Source organism: Pogona vitticeps, chromosome 6 (genome assembly GCF_051106095.1).
Source record: "Pogona vitticeps strain Pit_001003342236 chromosome 6, PviZW2.1, whole genome shotgun sequence".
In the NCBI taxonomy this organism is placed as follows: Eukaryota; Metazoa; Chordata; class Lepidosauria; order Squamata; family Agamidae; genus Pogona; species Pogona vitticeps.
The window spans coordinates 115,644,827-115,656,095 of NC_135788.1; the positions used below are offsets into that span (position 1 = coordinate 115,644,827).

The 11,269-nt window shown below is 39.9% G+C and overlaps 1 protein-coding gene across 1 annotated transcript in view; it reads left to right on the forward strand.

The window, feature by feature from the left end:
• LOC110070453 (vomeronasal type-2 receptor 26-like) overlaps positions 1-6,643 on the forward strand; it is an 11,786-nt gene extending 5,143 nt beyond the window's left edge. The window contains exons 3-5 of the mRNA XM_078378794.1: positions 2,007-2,234; positions 4,004-4,130; positions 5,742-6,643. Coding sequence (XP_078234920.1) covers positions 2,007-2,234; positions 4,004-4,130; positions 5,742-6,643 — 1,257 coding nt within the window. The remainder of the gene's footprint in view (positions 1-2,006; positions 2,235-4,003; positions 4,131-5,741) is intronic.
• Positions 6,644-11,269: the final 4,626 nt, after the last annotated feature.

Here is an 11,269-nt window from a genome sequence, read left to right on the forward strand (position 1 = left end):
GAGACCTGAGATTTTGAAATAAGAAAAATTCCCAAGGGTGAGAAATTTTGCTAGTGTATATTCATTTATTTACTTGTTCATATTATTTATATGCTGCTTTTCACCCCATGAAAGACCCAAGGCCACTCACAAAAATAAAACTATATAATGCAACTGGTTTACAATACAATACAAAAACTATTTAAATCCATCCATCCATCCATCCATCCATCCATCCATCCATCCATCCATCCATCCATCCATCCATCCATCCATCCATCCATCCATCCATCCATCCATCCATCAATTTTAAACCAAGATTGAAAACCATTTTAAAAGCATAACTAAATTTGTTAAATGCAGCATTCTCTAGAATCCCACTTACTGTTTAAAAGCCTACCTAAAAAGGACTTTTCCTTATGAGAGAGGGCCAAGAGGGAGGGAGGCAACTCAACTTTGGGGCAGTGCATTCGAAAGCCTAGGAGCAGCTATTGAGAAAGACCTTATCACATCCAGAACAACATGGGAAGGAAGGAAAGAAGGATAATCATACTGGGAGTATAAAATAATCAGTGATGTACATCTTTAGAATTAAATTGTTCCTTCCCATAGTTGCAGGATATTTTTGCCCCGCAACCCCGGAATAAAGATGCTAGACAGTTAGATATGGATTAAATCATGGGCCACACTGTTGCCAGTTATGCCTTGTAGCGTATAATATTGTGAATGACAGTACATCAGCTTCCTTCTACAGTGGTGCCTCGCTTAGCGATGTTAATCCGTGCAGCAAAAATCGCTGCTAAGCAATTTCATTGCTAAGCGATATTAAAAAGCCCATAGAAACGCATTAAAACGCCATTAATGCGTTCCTATGGGCTTCAAAACTAACCTTAAACAAAAATCCTCCATAGGGGCGGCCCTTGATAATCATTTCAAATAAAAATTTGTTGCCAATCAATTGGCAAAGGGGGTCCTGCTGTAGTGTGGAAACAGATAAATCAGTCATCATACAGGTGAGTCCCTGGCCTCAGGTTCTCGCAGTCTTCATGACAGCAGGAACCCGGCTGGCCGCTAATAAAACACCCCTAGACCTCGAGCCATCTTTAATTGATGACTGTTGGTCTGGAAGTGGCCCAGCGCATCTTTCCCACCCAGGTACTGAATCGCACGATTCGCAGTCCTGGGAAATCCGATGCACTGTTAGCTTACCTGATCTTAAAGTGGGATTCACCGAGCAATACCTGTTTTTTCCACACTACCCGCCAGTGTGACCAAACTTTCCACCATAAAATTGCCAACAGCCCTGACCAGTGTGGGATAGGCAAAAAATCCCCCCATCCAAAAGCCAATCAGGATAAAGGTCAAAAATTCCTATCCGGCCCCTTTAAAAAGCACGAGAAAAACTCACACTAGAAAAAGGGGCGGGCGGGTTCGAAAGAAGAGAACAGTTAACGAGGAGAACACCCTTTATATATATAGCTGGGGGCATTCTCCAGCTCTTCAATTCCATCACATTCCGACCCAGTAAGTCTCGCGCCATCCATGGAAGGGGGCAAGGCTCACTTACGCCACGCAAAGCCCTGTGGGCTTTGTAGCGACTTCGTCATTGTCATCATGAACCGACATTTACACATTTTTATTGGCAGTGTTTGGAAAGGTACTTCTAATGTTTAACATTTTGTAGTAAGAAATATGATATCCCGATATAAGCCACTTTGGGTCCCTTGTTGAGGGAAATGTGGCATATAAATAAAACTAATAAATAAAAATAAATAAGTCCCTAACTGTTCTATAGCTGGGTTTTGCTTTTGGTCCCATAGTATTATCCTTCTGTGGCTCAGTTACGGATACTAGAGTACATCATATCAAGCCTTATTGAAAGCAATTTTTAAGCAGAATTTCTAAAACATTAATAGGCTTACGACCTAAACCTCACAAGTAGGAAAGATCATCATAACCGATTCTCCCTGTGTATTTCTATCTCTTTTTTTGTCACACCTTGTATCATCTTTCGTGTTCCAATTCAGCTCAACCACTTTTTGCGAAGCATTTCTTTTAATAATGGAGCTGGAGCAAAAATCTCCTTCAACCAACATGGAGAATTAGAGGCAGGATTTGACATTATCAACTGGGTCACTTTCCCAAACCAGTCTTTCTTTAAAGTCAAAGTTGGAGGAACAGACCCCATGGCTTATCAAGAAGAAACATTCACTATTTGTGAAGAAGCTATTATATGGCCAAGCAGGTTTAACCAGGTAAGGTTCAACACAAGTATATGGCTCTATGAGTCCTCTTCCTTGCGTTCAGGATATAATTCATTGTTGAGATATAGTGCTGACCTCTTACCCACAGTTTCTTAGATCTTTGTCCCGTTGAAAATTCCTCATGCCAAAATTCATTTCAGGAACACTTATGAGTCAACATTCCTTGCTTTGCCTTGAGAGCAGGTTAGATTGGCCAGTCACCAAGAAGAGAACTCAAGATTTAAAAAATTGGGGTGTGAGAAATAAAATTTTCAGATATTTTTCTATTCCAATTTTATCTAGCTTAAATGTGTCTGAATTCTGTGACATGCAGCCTTACTCAGTGTCAGCAAGGAGAAGCTGATTGGCCAGGGCTGAGCCAATCACAATTCCCCAGGTTGGTTCAAGGGAAGAAAAAGGGAGTCTGAGATGGAGAGAGTTGGCAGTGGAGGGGGGGGGGGTAGAAGGAAGCTGATATATAATTTAGCAGCATATTAGTGTGGGTTTCCAGAAGAGAATTGTCCATCGTAGTTACATTGTTCACAAAGAACTTGTTATTAATTAGAAAGTTGATTCTTTAAGACACAAGAAACTGCATGATTAAGAATTCTGCCACGTAACCATTATGCTTCATAAAATAAAGTACATGATTGTTTTTTTTACAATGGAATCCGTTTAGCTCTTATATTTCGGGGTTACAAATAGCCCAGCAAAGGTACTTGAGAATTGGAAAAGTGATTAGCCAAGTGGCCTGGTCACATATTTTGGTGACAGCAACAGGATGTGAAATATCCAGAAGAAGTTTTTTTTTAAAAAAAAAAAAAAAAGCCAGGAGAGGTCTAAGAAAAATCCAAAGTAGAGGAGCAGAATCCAAAGATCTGAAGACGATTTTGGTGCTCCTGAAGTGGTCTTGGGCAAATCCTAAGTGGATTTATAGATCTGGTGGCTAGCAATTCTAACTCAGGAAGTTATTTCAAAAAGGTTTGATGCCCTGTCAGCTAACACGATTCTTTGAGGTACCATTTTAAGGTAAATGGTAGGAGAATCAGGCTGGAGGAGGACCAAGTTAATTAAGCAACGTTCTCCTGAGGTAAACCTTTTGGGTAACGTAAGGAGACACTGGAAAAAGAAAGCTTAAGCCAGCAGAGCAGTTTTCTGAGGTAAAAGTTTGAGGTAAAAGTGGTAAGAGAATTGCTGAAAGGCTGGCTGAGCTAACTACCATTAATGCAATAGACTCCTGAATTTATTGTAAAAATTTAGGGTAAAGTAAGGAGTTTTTGTAAAAGCTTAGCCTGGACACAGAAACAAGTGTTAAGATCAGTTTGACTATTTCCTGAGGTAAACATTTTAAGGTAATAGTAAGGAAATACGAATACATGACTCCCAAAAGGACAAAAAAGACAGGAATGGAAATCCACACTACTCTGCTGGCAAGCCATGGATCAGCTGCCCCCCAACCCCCCCCTCTCCACTGCCAACTGTCTCCTTCTCAGACTCCGTTTTTCTTCCTTTAAACCCACCAGCTGAGTCATGATTGGCTCACCCCCAGCCAATCAGCTTCTCCTTGCTGACACTGAGTGAGGTTGCCCAGCACAGTCCATTTAGCCAAGATGTGCTAAGAAAGACTTCCAGCTTCATACAATCTCGTCTCCCTTCCTAAATTCCAAATGGAGGCATCCCAACTCTGCTGTGGAGAAAGCAAAATAGGACAGTGTCTCAGAAAACAGGATGATAATTGACATGCAAAAGACAACATATTCTCCTTTTGCCTTTTTGAACAGGTACAGCCCCTTTCTCTCTGTAATGGCAATTGCCCCGCGGGTTACAGGAAGATCGAGAAAGAAAGGAAGCCATTTTGTTGTTATGATTGCTTTCCATGTCCAGAGGGGGAAATTACCAACCAGAATGGTAAGCAGGTCCACCTATATTATTATTATTATTATTATTATTATTATTATTATTATTATTATTATTATTATTATTATTATTATTATTATTATTATTATTATTATTATTATTATTATTATTATTATTATTATTATTATTATTATTATTATTATTATTATTATTATTATTATTTCAATTTATATGCCGCCCACACTACCCAGAGGTCTCTATAGATTCTTTCCCCTCTACATAGTGATTGTACTGTAGGCATGTAACCATATCTTCTTTCCTCCGTTCTGGAAAATGTGTGGAAACTTCAGTGGGTCCAAAATGTGGCAGCCAGATTGCTAACTTGAACTGGTCACAGGTTTCATACAACTCCCCTCTTACAGCAGATCTACTGACTTTTGATCCATTTCTGGGCACAATTCAAAAGTGCTGATTTTAACCTAAAAAGCCCCAAACAACTTGGGTTCAAGCTATCTCCAGGACTGCATCTCCCAAGCCGAGTGATATTTGTTGTTCCTAATATTAATGTAAATGCTCATCTTTTCACTTTTTCAGTGGTTGACTTCTTTCTTCTTGAGGACATTATTAGATGATTATTTAGAATCATAGACTCATAGAAGAGTGGAGTTGGAAAGATCTACAAGGTCATCAAATCCAGCCCATGTTCATTACAGGGATCCAAATAAAAGCATTTCTAACAGATAGGTGTCCAATTTTCTCTTGACTGCCTCCAATGTTGGGGTGCTCACTGAGGTCATTGGTTCCATTGTCATTTTGCTCTAACAGGTACAAAGTGTTGAACAGACAACTTTCAAGTATTTCAAGAATGCTATCATATCACCACTCAGTCTTCTTTTCTGAAGTCTAAACATGCCCACTTCTCTAGGTCTTTCCTCATACGGTTTGGTTTCCAGTCCACTGATTATCCTTGCTACTCTCCTCTAAACTTGTTCCAGTTGTTGCTAACATTCTTAAAGCGTGATGTCCAGAACTGGACATGATACTAAAGATGGGGCTTAACAGTGCCAAACTGAAGGGAGCATCCTTATATTAAAATGTATTTTTCTGTTAACCAAGTAGTTTTTCCCCGTTGTGAGATGGCGATGGGTAGTATTTGTGTATGGTTTCATATGGTAAATCTTTCCACTTTGCAGTTTTAAGTTTTTGTTTGTTTTTACCAAAAATAGCCTATCTCATGTAAATGCAGTGTAAAGACTGAATTTTAGGAATGCTTCATGCCATTATGTTTGTGAATGTCCAAATACCTTGACATACAGTTACTTGTCTAAAGTGTAGAGTCAAAAATGTCACACTTGTACAAAAGCTGCTGAAGGCAAGGCTGAGGAACTGAAAAAAGGCATTTGAATTGTGTCCTTAACACCATATTATGCGCTTTAATACGGGCATCCCCAAGAACTGTTTCATTTCACAGCTGTGCATGCCTGGAAAAGCATTTGAATTTGCATAGGTATGCTTAAAGAAGGATATCTCTGTGTCAGCAGTAAAAAGTTTAAAGCCCTGATTCATTTTAATATTCAGCCTAATTTATTACAGTACAATAAATATTTTAAACTTATTTCTAATAGTGCAATAAATATTTTAAACCCAGTATTTCTTTTCTAGACATGGATAATTGTTTCCATTGCCAAGAAGGTCAGTATCCAAACAAGGAGAGAAATGATTGCCTTCTCAAAGATGTAAGCTTCTTGTCTTTTGAAGAACCTTTGGGGATCAGTCTAGCTAGCTCTGCTTTTCTTCTTTTTCTCATCACAGCGTTGGTACTTGGGATATTCACTAAGTACAAGGACACTCCAATAGTCAAAGCCAACAACCGGAACCTTTCTTACACCCTCCTCGTCTCCCTGATGCTCTCCTTCCTTTGTGTTCTGCTCTTCATTGGACAGCCTGGAAAAGTGGCCTGTCTCCTTCAGCAAACAGCTTTTGGACTCATCTTCTCAGTGGCAGTTGCTTGTGTTTTAGCCAAAACCATCATGGTGGTTTGTGCTTTCTTGGCCACCAAACCAGGGTCCAGGATGAGGAAATGGATGGGATGGAAAATGGTCACCTCCATTGTTATTTTCTGCTCTTTGATCCAGGCCAGCCTTTGTGCTGTCTGGCTGGCCACCTCTCCGCCCTTCCCAGATCTTGACATGAACTCAATGGCTGACCAGATAATTGTGAAATGTAATGATGGATCCACTATCATGTTCTACTCTGTCTTAGGCTTTTTAGGCGTCTTGTCCATGAGCAGTTTCCTTGTGGCTTTCCTTGCCAGGAAATTACCAGACAGTTTCAATGAAGCCAAGCTGATCACCTTCAGCATGTTGGTCTTTTGCAGTGTTTGGTTTTCCTTTGTGCCCACCTATCTGAGCACCAAGGGGAAATATATGGTGGCTGTGGAGATCTTCTCCATCCTCGCCTCCAGTGCTGGATTGCTGGTTTTGATCTTTTTCCCAAAATGCTACATTATATTGGCAAGGTCAGATTTGAATAATAAGGAGCAGCTAATAAGGAGAAATCTTTAAGAAGAATGTCTTTGGTCTTCTTTTAATAAAGGATGATGAATCATGGACACACTGCTTTCAAAAAGTGCCCTCCTTCACACCCTGTCTATCAAATCCTCATTAATTGAGTTTCTCTTTGAAAATTGGCTAAGGAAGGTAATTTTCCTGAGCAGAAACTTTGAGCCTGTATACTTTTCATGTGACATCAGATTCTTCGGCACTCACAACTACAGAGCAGAAAAAGAAAGCAAAATTCTCCTTCTTTGTAAGGAGAAAGGCTATGCAAAGAGAAAAAAGAGTGAATGTTCCTCTTACTCTGAAAATACATCCCTCCAGAACTGATTTTGCATGCTGGAAGCAGTTTTGGCAACACGATATTGATACACTGGAGCTAGGAGATGGTTTCCAGGGAATATACTACATAGTTCAGCTCCCCTTCTCTAGCCTTAAAAAAAGCATGATAACATGTGTCATGACATACAGTGGTGCCTCGCTAAATGATGTTAATCCGTTCTGTTAAAATCGCTATCTTGTGAAAACATCGTTTAGCGAAGCATGATTCCCCACTGGAATGCATTGAAATCCGTTGAATGCGTTCCAATGGGGAAGAATTGTTGTCATTCAGTGAAGATCGCCCATAGGGAAACCATTTCATGAACCCTCGATCAGCTGTCAAAATCGGCATCTTGCGAAAAATGGTCCCGAAAACACCCGTTTAGTGAAGCTGTCAAAATAGTTGTACTGTGCAACTAGTTGTATAGTTGCAAGGTGAAATATTAGAAATATTGGATGTGTATTGGGGTAAAGGGGAGAGGGAATTTTAAGTGAAAATAGTGGAAACAGAAAATGGAACCTCCCCCTGAGAAAATTACAGATCGGTGGCTAGACTGGAAAACCTCTTTTCAGATGTCACTGTTGCAAAAATTCATGCAGGTAAATTATTATATTGACCAGATGGAAGACGTGATTGGAGGCTCTAGGGGAGGGAAGGTAGCGGAGGTTAAATTACACCAAAAAGAGATCTCAGAACCGGCTGTATTGATGAAGATATCAGATAATATACAAGGGATGGAGGGCCACCCAGTAAGCGATGTAGCGATAGCAGATAGGAAAATTGAGGTTGAAAAGCAAACTTTGAATGATATTGTTCCCCCTTTTAAAATATGGAAGAAAAAAGAGTCGCAGAAACAAAACAAGCACAGGGAGGAAAGGGGAGGGGAGAGCAGAATTTATATTATTTTGGGTTTGTTGAGTGTATTCTCAAGAAAAAAGGAGGGTGAAAGAGGGGATATATTTCACAATTGGTCTTGGTGTTCTGATGCTGTGGGAATAACATAGATTTAAGCTGTATTACACGTATAAGTTGAAAGCTAAAGAGGTTAATACATAGACAAAATAGTCAAAAGAAGAAGAAGAAAAAGAAGAAGAAAGATGAACCTTTATTGGAACATGAATAGATTAGATGTTTATATACTTGATATGAAAGATTGAATGATTATGCATTTGATGTTTTCTTATTCTCAAAACCCTCTTTCCATCCCCCCACTGCCCTTTGCCTTTTGTATTCCTTCCCCATTACCCAATAGTTTTGAAAATAAAATTAAAAAAAAATAGTTGTACTGTGAAAAACGGTCCCGAAAAAACTCATCTTGCAAAGCACGGACTGAAACATCGTCCAGCGAAAATCACCCATAGGAAAGCTGTTTTGCGAAGTGCTATCCTCTAGTGATTTCCTCATCCTGCGAGGCAATCGTCTAGCGAGGTACCACTGTATCATAATCTAGCCCTCTGAACCTTTGCCTCTCTGACAGAAGCTCATTAGACTCTAGTCAACTCCTGCGTAAGATCAATTGATTTATTGGCCCTCCTCTAGTTGCAACTTTCGACTGGATTTCAGTTGCTGTCCCACTTTTCATTGTTTCTTATAGCATTTGATCTGGAGAGGATAGTTCTGCACAGGAGCAGGGACCTCTTTTCTTCAGAACCGGTGGTGTAAAAGTGAACAATGCTATAAAGAAGTATTTGGAACTTGCCATTACCCTGTAAGCATGATCACAGAATTGAGTAGCATAATGACTGAATAAGGATCATTGTCTCAGGTTTCTATTATGTGTAGATCATATAGGATAGGATAGCAAGTCTTGCAAGTGACACAGATGCTTCTATGTCCTGATTAATATTGGAACCAACATCTGTTGGTCCTTTTTCAAGGAACTAGCACATAATTTCTATGGCTTTGGAAGATGACAATTAAATTTAGGATGGCTATGTTCCTCTCTCCTGCATATTCCTATGACTCTCAGTTCTTTCCACCAGATGCTGAATCAACATAGCACTTGCTTCTCTCTTCCACTAATTTTGGAACAGCAAGATGGTGCCTCTCCATTCATGTGCCTAATAGCTGTGCAGACATATAGTCTTTGCCCACTTCCCTTGCAATGGAGAGCCAGTCTTCTTGGGTACCCATAGGCAGGCCCATCCACCAGCAGGCCTATTGGGAGGTCCAGTAAACTTCCTGCCGATGAGTCAAGTGCAAAAGTAGCAGGTCGCTTCAGGACCGGATAGGAATTTTGGAATATGACCTGATTGTTGTACCTAACAAGAGGTTAGTGCATGATATAGAGCATTCCATAGGGCTGCTTCATGTATAGATCATCAGGAGAGGCCATTCTTTTCATCCCATCACCCTCATAAGGTGCAGGGGTGGGAAATGGCCACCTCCACTGTTGTTTCCTGCTTTTTTATCCAAGCCAGCCTCTGTGATGTCTGGCTGGACACCTCTCCTTCCCTCCCAGATCTTGACATGAACTCAGTGGCTGAGAACATTATCATGAAATATAATGATGAACATCATCATGTTCTACTCTGTCCTAAGTTTTTTTAGGCGTCTTGTCCATGAGCAATTTCACAGTGGCTTTCCTTGCCAGGAAATTACAGGACAGTTTCAATGAAGCCAAGTTGATCACCTTTGGCATGTTGGTCTTTTGCAGCATTTAGTTTTCCTTTGTGCCAACCTATCTGAGCACCAAGGGGAAATATTTGGTGGCTGTGGAGATTTTCTCAATCCTGGCCTCCAGTGCTGGATTACTGGTTTGCATTCTTTTTCCCAAAATGCTACATTATTTTGAGAAGATAGGATTTGCACAACAGGGAGCAGATTTTAAGAAGAAAGCATTGAAAAGTATACATATCTTTTGCTTATGTTCAGCAAAGGTTTCCTATTGACCAATCATAAAGTCATTCCTTATACAGTGCAAGAGACAGTTTAATTTTCTTTCCTCACTCTTTCTCTTTTCCCCTCACTTCATCATTTTTTAATCTAAAGCCATTATTTCTTTCATATTCTCTGATTTTTTGCACACTAACCAAGCTTTCCCCTTGTAAGACAGTTTTCGTTATTATACCATCACACCTTGCTGAGAAGATCTGAGTACCATATTTTTCTCATGTTTCATGATTTTTGGTGCCTCACTCATACATACCAGAAAGAAAAAGGAAAAAATCCCCTTCTATTTACACATTAGATAGCATGTGTACTCCCCCCCCCCCGATTTCACAAAAAAAGAGGAAACTAGATTCACAGAACCAGATTTTTGAAGTAAAAAAGGTACTCAAACAAATCATCCTACTCAATCTGGATTTTATAGTACCCATACAGAGGATGTCATCAAGCATCATGAGGCTCCAATACTTTGGCCATCTCATGAGAAGAGAAGACTCCCTGGAAAAGACCCTGATGTTGGGAAAGTGTGAAGGCAAGAGGAGAAGGGGATGACAGAGGATGAGATGGTTGGACAGTGTCACCGAAGCAACCAACATGAATCTGACACAACTCCAGGAGGCAGTGGAAGATAGGAGGGCCTGGCGTGCTCTGGTCCATGGGGTCACGAAGAGTCGGACACGACTAAACGACTAAATGAATGAATGAATGAATGATGGTTGACATCATGCAGGTATTTCATCAAGAAGCACTAGCGATAGAGTTTGGTTACCATGATGCTATGTCACAGGCAAAGTTAGCTGACTTTGTGTTTTACCTAGTTAGTGATTATCACCACAAGGATCTGGACTGTGAATGGACAATTGGCAGATGCATCCTTAATTCTGTTGCAAATGTGCCCTGTTAAATTGTGGCTTATAGTTCAGATTATACAAGAGGGGCTCATTTATTTATTTATTTATTTATTTATTTATTTATTTATTTATTTATTTATTTATTTATTTATTTATTTCATTTCATTTCATTTCATTTCATTTCATTTCATTTCATTTATACCCCGCCTATCTAGTCAATTGTGGCCACTCTAGGCGGCTTACAACATACACTTAAAAATAAACATATAACAAACCACATCACAAAAAATAATTTACATAAATTAAAAGATAGAATAAATTTTTTTCCCCAAGATGGCGAGAAACACGATATATTATAACAGAAAAAAGAATAATTAGGTATTAGGTGGAAAGGGGGAAGGCCTGCCTGAACATCCATGTTTTCAGTTGTTTCTTAAAATTACCCAGCGAGGGAGCTGCACGAATGTCAGGAGGTAAGTTGTTCCAGAGGCGAGGAGCCACCGCCGAGAAGGCCCGGTTTCTTGTTTTTTCCTTCCGGGCCTCCCTCGGCGTCAGGCTCCTCAGCCTCACCTC